Source organism: Nycticebus coucang, chromosome 18, assembly GCF_027406575.1.
Source record: "Nycticebus coucang isolate mNycCou1 chromosome 18, mNycCou1.pri, whole genome shotgun sequence".
Lineage (NCBI taxonomy): Eukaryota > Metazoa > Chordata > Mammalia > Primates > Lorisidae > Nycticebus > Nycticebus coucang.
In genome coordinates this window covers 76583902-76600478 of record NC_069797.1, presented here as the reverse complement: position 1 = coordinate 76600478, position 16577 = coordinate 76583902, and the positions used below count along the sequence as shown (strand labels likewise).

At 51.1% G+C, this 16577-nt stretch overlaps 2 protein-coding genes across 4 annotated transcripts in view; both read right to left on the bottom strand.

Annotated features, from left to right (window-relative positions):
• Positions 1 to 1677, bottom strand: part of PGS1 (phosphatidylglycerophosphate synthase 1) — a 52384-nt gene extending 50707 nt beyond the window's left edge. For all 3 annotated transcript variants that reach the window (XR_008375667.1, XM_053570559.1, XM_053570560.1), the window contains exon 1: positions 1523 to 1677. Coding sequence is in view for 2 of the 3 variants with exons in the window: in XM_053570559.1 (XP_053426534.1) it covers positions 1523 to 1659 (137 nt within the window). In the remaining variant the exon portion in view is untranslated. The remainder of the gene's footprint in view (positions 1 to 1522) is intronic.
• Positions 1 to 16577, bottom strand: part of TMC8 (transmembrane channel like 8) — a 256022-nt gene that overhangs the window by 39619 nt on the left and 199826 nt on the right. The gene's annotated exons all lie outside the window — the stretch shown is intronic.

Below are 16577 nucleotides of genomic sequence, written 5' to 3'. Positions count from 1 at the left end.
CAGGATGTGGAAGTCATTTGAGTTTACTATCCACTGAAATGAACAGGTCTTTTACTAAGCACCAAAGAAATGAAAATGAAATACAGAAAACAAGAGACCACCTCTTCTATACCCCCACTCCTACCAGGTTCACCAATGTGAAACTTTGAGCCATTCTTCTAATCAGGCTTCCTAGAGTTTCATTCTGCCCTGAATCTATCACCTAAAAGTTCCCCTAAATCAAACTTAAGTTTTTGCTGAAAATCTTCCACCATAGCTCAATATGAAGTAAGCTCTTTTCTGTACCTGGAATTAGCACACATAAATGAACTCCAGATCTTTGTACTAAAGGAAGTCAAATCTCACTCACAGAGCACAGATACAAAATCTAAGACAATGCAAACTCAACTAAAAGAGACAGTTCTGAGTTGTTTTTCCTTTAAGGATCAAGTATATAGGCGGCGCCTGTGGCTCAATTGGTAGGGCGCCGGCCCCATATACCGAGGGTGGTGGGTTCAAACCTGGCCCCAGCCAAACTGCAACCAAAAAGAATAGCCGGGCGTTGTGGTGGGCGCCTGTAGTCCCAGCCACTCCGGAGGCTGAGGCAAGAGAATCGCCTAAGCCCAGGAGTTGGAGGTTGCTGTGAGCTGTGTGAGGCCACGGCACTCTACCGAGGGCAATAAAGTAGACTCTGTCTCTACAAAAAAAAAAAAAAGGATCAAGTGTAAGGCTCAAATATCTCTAATAAGAAAACTATTTGCACAAAGTTATTTCTCCCCCCCCCCCTTTTTTTTAATATTAGCAATAGTGGGCCTCTTAGGTCAGCATGTTCTAGGCCAATGTTTACTTTTAAAGACCACTGCCTGGACAAATTGCTCCAAAGCCTACTTCACCACTTACATAACTCACTTCAGTACTTTTCCAGAACACAGGCACGTTAAAAAGCATAAAAAGGATTTCAAGTGTTTCCTCTTCCCATGCCTGAGTGTTACTAAGGATTGCTTCACAACTCTCTCTGACAGGATGTGAGAAACGCTACACACACAAAATCCCAGCAGAGCTGATTCATTCCCGCCAAGCCACCTCACAGCCAGGATTACTTAAGGAAAAGACCCTTCTCAACCCAAACAGTGTCCCTCGTGACAAGACTCTCCAACACTCACATCCTAGAGCGCAACCAAGACATAAAATTTAGCCTTCGGAGCTTGACCGGAGCTCCCTGAAAGCACACACAGGCCCTCCCGCAAAGTGTTAAGTGGACAGAGGCCGGGGTTCGTCACCAAGCACCGTAGAGAGGGGAAGGCAAGGACTGGCCGGAGGCCCACTGGCTGGACCCGGATGACGATGACACTCGGGTCGCCCACTCTCCCTCGAGAAGACCAGGGACGAAGCAGAAAAGCCACAGTAGAGACCAGGGCTGCAGAAAAGGGCCTGGGAACACCCCGAGGGGCTCGCTGCGGATGCCCCGGGCGCCGGGCTGGGGGCTGCGGGGGCCCGGGCCTCACGGCGGGGGCCGCGCTCTCAGGTCGGCCGCCTCGCTCACCTGCGCCGGCGGTCCTGGTTCCTGCCGAGGCGGTCCGACAAGCGTCCCAGGAGTGCGGCCAGCCCCGGGCGGCCAGGGAGGAGGCCCAGCAGTCGCCTCCAGAACACCGGCCCCGCCGCCGCCGCCACCGCCGCCATGGAGACTCGCGGCTTCCGCTTCCGCTTCCTGCGCGCTAGAACTTTATTGACAACAGAGAGCGCGGACACGGCGGCAGCGCGCAGGCGCCGGAGCCCCGGCGCGGGGAGGGCGGTCCGGTCCGGCTCCCAGCGCCCAGCCTCAGTTTCCCTCCTAAGGGACACGGACTAAGCAGTGGTCGCTCGGCAGAGGGTGGTGAAAGCCTGCCTGTTCAACCCGCAGGAAGGTGTGCGCAGGTGTCCAAGGTGGCCTGCGCTCTTGCTCACTTGTACCCGGTCCCGGAGGAAAGGATGCGCTGTGCCATCCTAACGGCCTCTCCACATCTGCTGTCAAAATTGGCTCCTCCCTGATCAGGGTGGGATTGATTTTCAGTGTCATTATTGGTTTCAGGGTGGACTTGGCAGGGTGTTAGACTTGTAAGATACCCCTAAAGTGTTAGATTTGCACAAAGTCTTGGAACTTAATTAACACGCACCAACCTGCGCAGAACCGTGGGAAATCCCCTCTAGTCTGCAGCTCTGGTGCACAGAGCAGCCTCAACAAATCTATGTGAGGCTTAGCGCCTGTGGCTCAAGCGGCTAAGGCGCCAGCCACATACACCTGAGCTGGTGGATTCGAATCCAGCCCAGGCCCGCCAAACAACAGTGACGGCTGCAACCAAAGAATAGCCAGGTGTTGTGGGGGGTGCCTGTAGTCCCAGCTACTTGGGAGGCTGAGACAGGAGAATCGCTTGAGCCCAGGAGTTGGAGGTTGCTGTGAGCTGTGATGCCACAGCACTCTACCTGGGGCGACAGCTTCAGGCTCTGTCTCAAACAAACAAATCTATGTGAGATGAATGAAAGGTCCTTCACCCTCCTCATGTGCCCAAAGACACAGGTGTCACCGGCCCCTGGAAATGCACAGTTCATCCCTATATGCCAAGAACACTTTTTGCAGCTACTTTTGTAAAGGAAAACCTTGTAGTACTCCGAAAGGCAGGAGAGATGAGTTCTGTAATATGCGGGTCTCTGGCTGGTCCACATAGCCTGGGACCTGAAAACTGGAAAACTGTAGGTAGGACACAGTCACACCCTATTTATCTCAGGGGGTGTTAGAAGGCTGAAAATGACACAGATACCCTGAAAACAACATTCCAAATGTTGCTTCCACAGAATTATCCCAAAGAGATTAAATACATATTCCCACAAGAATGTTCATCTCAACATTGTTCATGATATCAAAAGTGTGGGAGCAAGGGCAGCGCCTGTGGCTCATAGAGTAGGGTGCTGTCCCCATGTACTGAGGGTGGCAGGTTCGAACCCGGCCCCGGCCAAACTGCAACAAAAAAATAGCTGGGCGTTGGGGTGGGCGCCTGTAGTCCCAGCTACTCGAGAGGCTGAGGCAAGAGAATCACCTAAACCCAGGATTTGGAGGAGGCTGTGAGCTGTGATGCCACAACACTCTATTGAGGGTGATAAAACAAGACTCTGTGTCAAAAAAGAAAAAGAAAAGTGTGGGAGCAAACTCTAGAAGAGGAGTTGGTTCAGTAAGTAATGGTACATCACTATGCTGAAAGACCATACATTCATAAAAACAACGTTCTTGGCCAGGCACAGTGGTTCATGCCTATAATCCTAGCACTCTGGGAGGCCAAGGCAGGTGGATTGCTTGAGCTCACAAGTTTGAGATCAGCCTGAGCAAAAGCAACACCCCATCTCTACTAAAAATAGAAAAACTGAGGCAAGAGGATTGCTTGAGCCCAAGAGTTGGAGGTTGCTGTGAGCTATGACACCACAGCACTCTACCACAGAGTGACAGCTTGAGACTCTGTCTCAAAAAACAAAAAAAAGTTTTAGAAGAGTATTTAATGACATCAGTTTTAAAAACAGATTGCCAAAGATTAGTACACAGGTGATCTCATTTTGTTAAAAATCAGAAAAGTGGGCTCGGCACCTATGGCTCAAGTGGCTAAGGCGCCAGCCACATACACCTGAGCTGGTGGGTTCGAATCCAGCCCGGGCCCACCAACAATAATGAACGGCTGCAACCAAAAAAATAGCTGGGCATTGTGGCAGGTGCCTGTAGTCCCAGCTACTTGGGAGGCTGAGGCAGGAGAATCGCTTGAGCCCAGGAGTTGGAGGTTGCTGTGAGCTGTGATGCCAGGGCACTCTACCCAGGGTGACAGCTTGAGGCTCTGTCTCAAAAAAAAAAAAAAAATCAGAAAAGTGTGAGGGGAGGGAGGGAATATGAGTATGTCAACAGGCAGACTGAAAACAAATACGCAAAATGATAACACTGCTTATGTGGCACCATTCAGAAGTTTCTAAATTGTTTACAATCAGTGAGTATTTCAGATTGATTTGAATTTTTCTTTTAAGTTTAAATAGTGGGGCGGCGCCTGTGGCTCAAGGAGTAGGGCACCAGCCCCATACCAGAGATGGTGGGTTCAAACCCAGCCCCGGCCAAAAAAAAAAACTTCAAAAAAAATAAAAAATAAGTTTAAATAGCTTTACAAATGCTACGTGGAATTTGATTCAACTCTTCCAAGTCAGAAATGGTGAGTCATCAAATATCCTAACTTCCAGTAACCAGAATGAGACCATCCATTGCATGGTTCCACTTTTGCACAGTGCCTGGCATGTGATAGCTGCAGCGTAAACATTCACTGAATGGCTCCACAGTCATTCTCACCACTCTTGTGGACCAGGAGAGCATCCTAGTCATCCTAAAAAGAGCTCTCAGAATCTCCTTGCAGATGGCATGTGGCTGTGTAAGGCATTAAGGGAAATAAGACAACCATGGTCCCATTTCAGTGGGCATTTCCAATCTCAAAAAAAGACAGTGATATTGATGGCATGATAAGCTAATACATTAAAATACATTAAGGACTAACATCAGAGAATGACACAGTCTTTTCTGCAACCACACACGGAGAGTCTCTAACTTCATGGCTAGTTTGAAACAGACAGCTATAACCAGAGCAAGGCAACCACAACCTTGCCTCAGGACATGAGGCTGCAAAATTTTTTTTTAATTTCAGAAATTGGCTCAGCACCCATAGCTCAGCCGTTAGGGCGCCGGCCACATACACCTGGGCTGGCAGGTTCGAACCTGGACCGGGCCTACTAAACAACAATGAAAACTACAACTACAGGGCAGCACCTGTGGCTCAGTCGGTAAGGCGCCAGCCCCATATACCGAGGGTGGCAGGTTCAAACCCAGCCCCGGCCAAACTGCAACCAAAAAAATAGCCGGGCGTTGTGGCGGGCGCCTGTAGTCCCAGCTACTTGGGAGGCTGAGTCAAGAGAATCGCCTAAGCCCAGGAGTTGGAGGTTGCTGTGAGCTGTGTGAGGCCACGGCACTCTACCGAGGGCCATAAAGTGAGACTTTACAAAAAAAAAAAAAATAGTTAAAAAAAAAAAAAAGAAGAAAACTACAACTACAACAACCACAACAAAAAAAGCAGGGTGTTGTGGAGGGCTCCTGTAGTCCCAGCTACTTGGAAAGCTGAGGCAAGAGAATCGCTTAAGCCCAGGAGTTGGAGGTTGCTATGAGATATGACGCCACGGCACTCTACCAAGGGCAACATTGTGAGACTCTGTCTCAAAAAAAAAGAAAGAAAGAAAAAAAAAAGTCAGAGATTAAGCAATTTTTAAATAGTTCTGTTTACATGATGACAGCATATGCACTCTTTCCATCAGGAGGTCTCGTCTGGGCCAGTGGCTGGGAAAAAGTAGTGGACTGTAACACAGGTGGCCCAGAGAGCCTGCTTGAGAGTGCCCTCTGTGTCCCAAAGCTGCTTGGAGAACATAAGCTGTGGGCCCGACATCACTGCTGATGGGGTTTCCAGATTCACACCTTGATGATGAGAAGGCAGCTATCACCTTGCACTCCTGCCCTCACCCACTGCTTCTCTATTGGTCTCACTCTCTCCTTCGCAGGCAGGAGGTACCAGGGTTAGAAAGACAGGACTGACGGCACTGATGGCAGATAGTACGCCTTCCCAAGAGGGAAGGGAAACCCATTCATTAGAGAGAGAATTGACATCAGGGAGTAGTGGGCCGCTGCCCCTGAGAGTGGGGCTGTTCTCCCAGGCAGGAAACACCCGGACATCCTGAGCCAAGGACCCAGGCCTGACTGTCTGTGATTCACACTCTGAACAGAAAATCAGGCCAATACAAGGGCACCTCCTCCTCTAGATTGCTCTGTGAGGGAGGGTCTCTCCCCAACCCAGGGCTAGTTAGCAAATTTAAGACGGAGAGAGAAATTGGCCAGCCTAACTTCTGCCTCCAGGCATGAGAAAATTTCCTGTTTGTGTGACATGAGGGCTGACATGGGGAGCTGATCATCTGTTTTTGAGATGCACGCACTTGTGTTAAAGGGAATGCAACCTGGGTACTAAGGATGAGATGGCCTGCCTCTCCCTCCATTCTTCCTTTGGTCACTGTGTCCAGCCTCACTGTCCTGGCCTTCTTTCAAGCCCCTGTACTCTCTGGGATCTTTTTTTTTTTTTTGAGACAGAGCCACAAGCTGTTGCCCTGGGTAGAGTGCCGTGCCATCACAGCTCACAGCAACCTCCAACTCCTAGGCTCAAGCGAGTCTCCTGTCTCTGCCTCCCAAGTAGCTGGGACTACAGGCACCCGCCACAACACCGGCTATTTTTTGGTTGCAGCCATCATTGTTGTTTGGTGGGCCCAGGCTGGATTCAAACCCGCCAGCTCAGGTGCATGTGGCAGGCGCCTTAGCTGCTTGAGCCACAGGCGCTGAGCTTCTTCTTTTTTCTTTTTTTTCATTTTTTGGCCGGGGCTGGGTTTGAACCTGCCACCTCTGGAATATGGGGCCGGCACCCTACTCCTTGAGCCACAGGCACCGCCCACCCTGGGATCTTTACATGTGTTTGTCTGTCTTCTCAGGGGCCTCTTTCCGCAGCTCCTCTCATTCCTTCAACCTCTGTCCAAATGTCACCTTCCCTTGGAAACATCTCCCTGACCCGGATAATAGGATTTTATTTTTTCCTAATCTTTGCTATGATCTAATTGTATTTACCAGTTTGTTGTTATATTTTTTGCCTCCCTGCCCCCCACCAGAATGTGAGCCCATGCATGAGTCCTCTTGTGTTCTCAGCACCCTGAAGAAGGCCTGACTACAGAATTGGGCTACCCACACGGGAGTGAGGAATGCACATGTGGTCCCCAGGCTGGAGGGGAGTACCACCCAGTCTGTGCTCTTCCACCAAGAGTAGGGGCTGTGGTGGCTTGGTCTCCTGGGAGCGATGTCTGACCTGCTATTTCCTACCATGTCGTAAGCCTGGAAGCTCTGCCCACCTTTGAGGGCGGCCATGAGCCCTAGGTCTCTCCACAGGCCCTTAGCCCTTGTCCTGCCTTCATTCTCCCTTCGTCACATCTCCCTGCTAGCACTCTGGTCTTTTCCAGCCGCTCTTACCCTTCCCCCCAAAACTAAGACCTAAGCCCAGCCCTCTCTGCATAAGGCAGACTCCTATTTCCTCCAGGCAGGGGTCAGTATTCATTCTCTTAAAGTGCCAAATAGTATTTTATTTATTTTTTTTTTTGTAGAGACAGAGTCTTACTTTATCACCCTCGGTAGAGTGCCGTGGCCTCACACAGCTCACAGCAACCTCCAGCTCCTGGGCTTAGGCAACTCTCTTGCCTCCGCCTCTTTAGTAGCTGGGACTACAGGCTCCCCCCACAACGCCCAACTGTTTTTTTTGTTGCAGTTTGGCCAGGCCCGAGTTTGAACCCACCACCCTTGGTATATGGGGCCGGTGCCCTACTTACTGAGCCGCAGGCGCTGCCTGACAAATAGTAAATATTTTATACTTTGCGGGCCACGTGGTCTCAGTAGCAGCTACTCAACTTGGGTGTGAAAGCAGCCACAGACAATACGAATGAGACTGGTTAAGTTCCAATAAAATTTTATTTACAAAAATAGTCTGCCAGGCCATGCCAATACCTATGTCCAATGTAAGTTTCCAAAGTCTACGTTTTCTACAGCTGTAGCCATGTACTTGGCATGGGCCCTGGTGGGCCTGGATGGCCCTATAATTGGAAGAGATAAGTCCCCTGGGTCTTGGGGCCTGAGTCTGTTGGAGCTGGGAATAGGCCCAGGAGAGCCAGAAGTTATATGTTTTTGTTTTTTTGCAGTTTTTGGCCAGGGCTGAGTTTGAACCTACCACCTCCAGCATATGGGGCCAGCGCCCTACTCCTTTGAGCCACAGGCGCTGCCCCGAGCCAGAAGTTATAAAGAGCAAATTTGCCAAGCACAGAAACTCAGATCAGCAACCTGACTTGCTAGGGGTAGCAAATTGGTCAAAGTCCTCTCATTTATCATTCAAACTTCTTAATGTTGGAAAATCTTGTCATCTGCAAAACAAAACACTTGTTGCTCAATGGCTCCCTCACCACAAAGAAGCCCAGGACTTTCTGGCATTTGGTCAACAAGAAGTCAGAGCCCAAATTTCTGGAAATGCCTCCTGGGCAGAGCATCCTGGTTTGTTTCTCTGTCGCCAGTGAGAGATAAAAGCAGCTATGTGTTTCAGGGGAATCTCAGCCTCTTGTGGCGTGGCTGGTAGCCAACACCACCCTAGCTGGGAGCTGCACAGCCACAAGATCCAGCAACCCAAAGTGCTAGGAAACACAGTGGCCCATGGCCAGTGATGTCTCAGGGAATCCCAGGGTCCCCAGGCCCTGCATGGGTGGCCAAGCCAGGTGGCTTGGTGCCGGAAAGGGAGGTGGGGGGCATCCCTGGCAGAAACCCGCAGGCTGCCTTCCTGGCTTCTCCCTGCCCAGCCCCCAGAGCAAAGTCCAAGCAAGAGGCAGACCATCAAGGCCGGGTGCCATGGCTCATGCCTACAATCCCAGCACTCTGGGAGCCCCAGGCCCAATCACCAGGTGGATTGCCTGAGCTCAGGAGTTTGAGACCAGCCTGAGCAAGACTGAGACCCCTTCTCTAAAAATAGCCAGGTGTTGTGTCCAGTGCCTATGGTCCCAGCTACTTGGGAGGCTAAGGCAAAAGAATTGCTTGAGCCCAAGAGTTTCAGGTTGCTGTGAGCCATGACGCCACAGCACTTAACCAAGGACAACAAAGTGAGACTCTGTCTCAAAAAAAAAAAAAAAAAAAAAGAGGCAGATCATGCCTAGGGCTGCCATGGAGACTCCCTCAGAACAAGTCTTGCTTAAGATGAGGCAAGATCAGACCAGGTCCAAGCAAGTGGGACAGAAAGCTCCGAACATTTCCTCCAATCCAGGTTTGACTTATTTCCAGTCTCCTGGAATTTAGGAAAAAGACTCAAATTTGGGGGATTTATTAATTCCTCCCAAATCCATTGCCCTTCTTGCCTTTTAGCCTAAAAAGAGTGAGGGGGCAGAGACCAGGCCACGTTTTTGCCTCAGCCTGTAACTCCTGGCAGGGAAGGGAAGGGAGGAAAGGGTAGTTTTCCTGGGGGTGGTGTATGCTGATCCAGAGAACGCATGTCCATCTAAAGGGCCAGTCGGAACCAGGCATGGTAACTCATGCCTGTAATCCCTGAATTTTGGGAGGGTGAAGTGGAAGGATCACTTGAGACCAGTCTGGGTGACACAGCGAGACCCTATAACTACAAAAGTTTTATTTATTTATTTATTTTTTATTGCGACAGTCTCACTTTGTCACCCTCGGTAGAGTGTCATGGCATCATAGCTCACAGCAACCTCAAAATCTTGGGCTGGAGCAATTCTCTTGCCTCAGCCTCCCTAGAAACTGGGACTACAGGTGCTCACCACAAGGCCCGGGTATTTTTTTTAGTTGTTGTTGGTTTAGCAGGCCCTGGCCGGGTTCAAATCCACCAGCCCTGGAACATGTAGCCGGTGCCCTAACCGCTGAACTATGGGTGCCTAGCCAACTATAAAGGTTCTAAAAGGCCAGGTGCGGTGACTTGAGCCCAGCAATTCCAAGCTGCAATGAGTTATGATGGGACACTACACTCCAGCCTGGGTAACAATGAAAATCTGTCTTAGAAATAGTAATAAATTGGGCGGCGCCTGTGGCTCAGTCGGTAGGGCGCCAGCCCCATATACCGAGGGTGACGGGTTCAAACCCGGCCCCGGCCAAACTGCAACCAAAAAATAGCCGGGCGTTGTGGCAGGCGCCTGTAGTCCCAGCTACTTGGGAGGCTGAGGCAGGAGAATCGCTTAAGCCCAGGAGTTGGAGGTTGCTGTGAGCTGTGTGAGGCCACGGCACTCTACCGAGGGCCATGGAGTGAGACTCTGTCTCTACAAAAAAAAAAAAAAAAAAAAAAAAAAAGAAATAGTAATAAATTAAAGGCCAACAGGGACATGCTAGAATGCCAGCCCACTGTGAGTAGAGTGACCAGTTTTTCCTAAGAAATCTCTAGATTCAGATATGAACGAGAAATTCTGAAAAAAATTTTTTTTTTACAGTTTCTGGCCGGGGCTGAGTTTGAACCCGCCACCTTCAGCATATGGGGCCAGCGCCCTACCCCTTTGAGCCACAGGCGCCGCCCAATGTTGTCTCAAATTTTTTTTTTTATTTTTTTTATTTTTTTATTTTTGGCCGGGGCTGGGCTTGAACCCGCCACCTCCGGCATATGGGACCGGCGCCCTACCCGTTGAGCCACAGGCGCCGCCCAATGTTGTCTCAAATTTTTTAAAAATTCCATGTAATGGGGGCCAGGTGCAGTGGCTCATGACTTTCGTCCTAGCACTCTGGGAGGATTGCTTGAGCTCAGGAATTTGAAACCAGCCTGAGCCAGAGCAATACCCCATCTCTACTAAAAATAGAAAAACTAGACAGGTGTGGTGGCAGGCACCTATAATCCCAGCTACTTTGTAAGCTAAGGCAAGAGAATCACTTGAGCCAAGAGGTTGAAGTTGCTGTGAGCTGTGACGCCACAGCACTGTATCCTGGGGTGACAAAGTGAGCCTCTTTCTCCAAAAAAAAAAAAGAAAGAAAGAAAAAAATATAAAAATATTCTATGTAAGATAATCAGTGCATGTATGGGCTGCATTCAGCCTGGTGACCACCACTTTGTATCTTCTGGTCTACAAAAAAAGTGTTCCAGGTTCCATAGGAGGAAGGGGAGTACTAGAGGAATCCCTGGCTCACCCCTGGTGCCTCTGGAATGCTGGCTTGCCAGGCTGTCTTACTGATTCACAAACTGCGTTTTCACCTTACAAAGTTCTAGAAGTGCCTGACCCACTGCCTATGGGTAGAATGAAGCAGAATCTTTCCAGCTCCCAGCCTTGGGGAAGCTGGAGGTTGGATGTAAGGCACTGAGGCCTTTCCTGAGTGACAGGGACAGTGAAGCAGACTGAATGTGGAGGCTCGGCGCCCGTAGCTCAGTGAGTAGGGCGCTGGCCACATACACCAAAGCTGGCAGGTTGGAGCCCTGCCTGGGCCTGCTAAACAACAATGACAACTGCAACCAAAAAATAGCTGGACGTTGTGGCGGGTACCTGTAGTCTCAGCTACTCGTGAGGCTGAGGCAAGAGAATTGCTTAAGCCCAAGAGTTGGAGGTTGCTGTGAGCCAGGGCACTCTACCCAAGGGAAACATAGTGACACTCTGTCTCAAAAAAAAAAAGTAAATGTGGAAAATACACTGAGCCTCAAAGGCCCGGGCGCCCTGCTGCTGGTTGTGTGCCTGTCCCAGCAGGCAGGTACCCCCTGGCTTTGCCAGCTTCTAGTCCTCTGTCACCCAGGTGGGCAGTCAGGTAGCCAGACAGGGAGGACAGATGAGGAAGTGAGTGAAGAGAGTATAGGAGCCTGGTCAGCATGCCTGGCACCAGCTGGAGCTCTGGCAAGAGCTGGTTGGGAGACGTGGTGTGGTTGGGGGATGTCTCTAGACTGTAGCTTCCCATGAGCCTGCATGTGCCACTTGCTCAGGGAATCTCCCCGGCTGTCCCCAGTAGATTAGGTCTGCCTGTGATAGACTCATACAGCTTCATAATACACAGCGCAGTCAAAATGAGTTACTCTGAGCATCAGTTATAGAAAAAGCTTGTTCTAGAAAAAAAAAAAGAAAGAAATAAAAAGCTTGTTCTTCTGGGAAGAATCTATTATGAGGTCCCAGACTGATAAATTTCTGTCATCCAGCTCCATCCCTAACTCCTAATGTGTGCTAAATAAACATCTGTTCAAGGAATAAATGAATGGTTTTGTAAAACATGTGTCATGGGAACAAGACAAGACTCCAGGTAGGTCCTGCCTCCCCTCCCCTAGCTGATCTGGTTGGCCACCAGCATTGTTTACAATTGTTAAGGATTATGGGGCAGATTGCTGGAGGCATATGAAATCCTGCCATGGGAAGTTCATGTACCCAGGGGTTAAGAATCTCTGAGCCACACCACTGTGAGGCCTGGTGAGTACAGCATGGTAAGAGGGGGATCAAGGAATGGCATGGAGCGAGCTGCCCCAATGTCACCTCAGATGCCCTAGAGTCTCACCTCCCTGTCTTCTTTTTTGCAGTTTCTGGCCAGGGCTGTGTTTGAACCCGCCACCTCTGGCATATGGGACTGGTGCCCTACCCCTTTGAGCCACAGGCGCCACCCTCACCTCCCTGTCTTTGATGGAGACTTCTAGCCCCCTCTCCTTCTGACCCACTTCTCTGCCATTGAGCCTGGTTTGGGTCATTGGGGGCTAGAAAGAGAGTGTCATTAAATATCATTTTCCTTTTTTTTTTTGAGACAGAGTCTCACTATGTCACCCTCAGTAGAGTGCTGTAGCATCACAGCTCACAGCAACCTCAGACTCTTGGACTTAAGCAATTCTCTCGCCTTAGCCTCCCAAGTAGCTGGGACTACAGGCACCCACCACAACGCCTGGCTTTTTTTGTTGTTGCAGTTGTAGTTGTTTTAGCAGGCCCAGGCTGGGTTCGAACCTGCCAGCCCCAGCGCCGTACCCACTGAGCTAGGAACGCCGCCTCATTTTCCTTTTGAACTTGCCCAAGAATCAGAGCACAGAAAAGTGCATGCCAGTGTGTGCTTCCCAGTGTGGAGAAGCCAAGGGCCTTCCCAGAGCCTGAGTACAGGTGCAAGAAGTCAGAGATCACGGTGGTAGTGGCAAGAAGCACTTCACCCAACAGCCTCATAGGCCAGAGCTCCAGCAGCCAGCCCTGCCCTGCTGGGTCACTGCAGTGAGCTGGGTGGCTGTATCCCCTGATTCCCCACCGGCTGCCTCTCCAAGGGCACCTGGGCCCAGGGCATCTCCCAGGAGGCACATTTGTTTCCCCAGAGTTGACCACGGCCTTCTCACCCCTGCCAGGCTCCCCTCCTCCTGGGCACTGCTGCTCCAGTTCAGGGCCAGGCCTCGTTTGCATTGTAGCCCAGATGGTTCACCACAGCCTGGCTTCCCAGAACTGCCCAGCTACCCTGGTGTCTGTTTCTGCAGCTGCTCCAGGGCAAATAGAAACTCTTCCCACCCCAGCCAGGGACAGAGCAGGGTTTGTTGGTTTGGGGTGAGGGGAGATAATTGGCTGGAAGCTCACTCTCCTCATTCTCCATCCTCCCACCAGAACTTGGAGCAGATGTGGATTCATCTTTGACAGAGTGAAAAGAAACTTCCCTTCTGTCTCCACTGCACCCCCACACTCCATCCTCTCTGCATGCACCCCCTTAGCCACCCCCCAGTTGCCCATCCACACCCTTTTACTACCTCCCAGATCCCTTCTGTTGTGGAGGAACCCCCCCAACTTCTCCCAGGGATCCTGGCACTGAGGCCCAGCCACATCCCCAGAGAGAACAAGGAAAGAAGAGGCTGGGTGGGTGAGTGGGTGGGGGGTTAGTAGAGTGTTTTCTTCCCCTCCCCTCTTCAGCAGTTTTTCTGGGAAATGCCAGAGGCTGTTGGGCCTGGAATGTCAGCCTGAAAGAACTCCTCCACCGCCTCTTAGACATCTGAGCCACAAACCTTTTCTTTAGCTCCAAGGCCCCTCCCTGTAGGAACAAAGGCCTGCAAACAGGAATGCTGTTTCCGCCCCCCAAGGCCATTGTCCCTGCCTCCCCTGGCCTGCCCCTTGGGATGTCTGATGCCTGAAAGAGTGAGATCAGGCTCAACATGGTAGGCGACCTCTGAACCTTTCCCCTGCTTCAGAAAGGCTGGTCCCATTGGCTGTTCCAGTGGGACAAAGAGAGACCCCCAGGGCTGCAGCCACTGAGTGGGGCTAAGGTGTACAGAACCCAGGAAGCCCAGCCTTGTGACACCAAGCCTCAGCCCTGGGAGAGCCAACTGAGTGGGGTCAGAGAAGAGATAGGTCCCCTGCATCTCCTCAAAATGGCCAAGGGGGTGGGGGGAGGTAGGAGGGGAGAGGCCTCACAACCTCCCACCCTCACCTCTAACAAAGACAGGGACCAGGGCGGCGCCTGTGGCTCAGTGAGTAGGGCGCTGGCCCCATATGCCGAGGGTGGTGGGTTCAGACCCAGCCCCGGCCAAACTGCAACCAAAAAATAGCCGGGCGTTGTGGCGGGTGCCTGTAGTCCCAGCTGCTCGGGAGGCTGAGGCAAGAGAATTGCGTAAGCCCAAGAGTTAGAGGTTGCTGTGAGCCGTGTGACTCCACGGCACTCTACTGAGGGCACTCTGTCTCTACAAAAAAAAAAAAAACAAAGACAGGGACCAAATGCATTTCCCTACCTTTGCATTCCTGGGAGTAGGAGACTGACGTAGGCAATTGAACCCAGGCTGCCTCCTTGCTCAGTAGGAAGCCCAGCAGTCCTGGGCCTGGGATTTAGCAAAGTGGCCGTCTGAGACCAGCCTCCTAACCACCTGGCTGCACATGCAGCCTGGAACAAAGGGAGATCTCATCATCCCCCTGGGGCTGGCCGGTATGGAAGCTTGAGTTCACCAGGCCCTGCCACAGCTTCTCATGACCACTATGCAGGCGCCAGAGTTCCTTCCCCTCTGTGAGATTTGGGGAAGAGCTCAGCATGTCACATACCATGAGTAAGTGGGGAGCCACAGGCAGCTGAAACCACTATGTACTTCCCCTCCGTGATGAATGAATATCGTTATTATCTTTATGACCAAGCGCCTCTGCCTGGAAATGGGATCCTGACTTCATAGAAATTCTGCAAAGGGAGAGAGTAGGAAAAGAACGAGAGTCTCCTAAATCCCTTAGACTGGGAGGCAGCTGGGTGGAACAAAGGGTCAGACTTGAGTGAAGCTTCCACCCCCTGGAGACCCTCGCAGAGGGGAAGATGGGAGACAGAGGTCTCAGCTCCCTCCTGGTTCTGGTGTCTCTGTGCTCAGCATCTCCTCTGGAAGGTGGCTCCCGGGAAGTGCCCTCTATTAGCCCAGGGGTCTCCTCCCATCTGTATAGCAATACTTGCATCCTCTTTCCCTTTGTCTTTGGATTAGCAGCCCTAATAATCTCTGGCAAGCCAGGGATGGGGCTTCCCAGTACCACCCTCTATCCCATCAACGCGGCCACTCCCAAGTACTTTGGGAAGAACGAAAGCTACTCCAGAAGAAAGCAGGTTGTGGGATCTAAAAATCATGGATAAGGCTGGGTGCGGTGACTCACGCCTGTTATCCTAGCACTCTGGGAGGCCGAGGCAGGTGGACTGCCCTAAGCTCACAGGTTCAAGACCAGCCTGAGCAAGAGGGACACCCCCCATCTCTAAAAATAGCTGGGCATTGTGGCTGGCACCTGTCGTCCCAGCTACTTGGGAGGCTGAGGCAAGAGAATTGCTTAAGCCCAAGAATTGGAGGTTGCTGTGAGCTATGACACCACGACACCATGGTACTCTATGGAGGGTGACAAAGTGAGATTCTGTCTCAAAAATAAAAATCATGGACAGGGCAGCGCCTGTGGCTCAAGGAGTAGGGCGCCGGTCCCATATGCCAGAGGTGGCGGGTTCAAACCTAGCCCTGGCCAAAATAAAAATAAAAAAATCATGGACAATAAGTATCAACCCAATGCCTCGTTTCAAGAGTCATTGAACATTTTCTACATACCAGACTCCAGATTTACAGAGAAGAAAATCAAATGCAATCTGTTTCCTGAAGATTCTTACACCCTGAATAGTCAGAACGTGTTGGCCAATGTGGAAAGAACTATGCTAGAGGTTTAGAATGAATGCCTTCTAATTTTTTTTTTTTTTTTTTTTGCAGTTTTTGGCCGGGGATGGGTTTGAACTCGCCGCCTCCAGTATATGGAGCCTCGCCCTTCTCCTTTGAGCCACAGGCGCTGCCCCAATTTTTTTGTTGAGACAGAGTGTCACCCTTGGTAGAGTGCCATAGTGTCACAGCTCACAGCAACCTCAAACTCTTGGGCTCAAATGCTTCTTTTGCCTCACCCTCCCACGTAACTGGGACTACAGGCACCTGCCACTAACACCAGGCTACTTTTTAGAGATGGGGTCTTGCTCTTGCTCAGGCTGGTCCTGAAGTCCTGAGATCAAGGGATCCACCTGACTGGACCTCCTGGAGTGCTTGGATTATAGGTGTTAGCCACAGTGCCCAGCCGCTGTGCCTTCCAAATTTTTTTTTTTTTTGTAGAGACAGAGTCTCCCTTTACCACCCTCGGTAGAGTGCCATGACGTCACAGGACTCACAGCAACCTCCAGCTCTTGGGCTTCTGCAATTCTCTTGCCTCAGCCTCCCGAGCAGCTGGGACCACAGGTGCCCGCCACAACGCCCGGCTATTTTTTGGTTGCAGTTCAGCCAGGGCTGGGGCTGAACCCGCCACCCTCGGTATATGGGGCCGGCACCCCACTCACTGAGCCACAGGCACCCCCGTGCCTTCCAAATTTTAAAGGAAAAATAGAAATCAACTAAAGAGTGCTCCCACCAAGGGAAGCAAACATGCAAAGACCCAGGCCTAGAGAGTGAGGAACCTTCCAGAGACAGCGTAGAGGTCCAGGCAGTCAGAGTGCATGGTGCCTGCCTATGAGGCCGTGGCAGCCAGAGAAGCCACGGTACACTGGCTGGTACAGT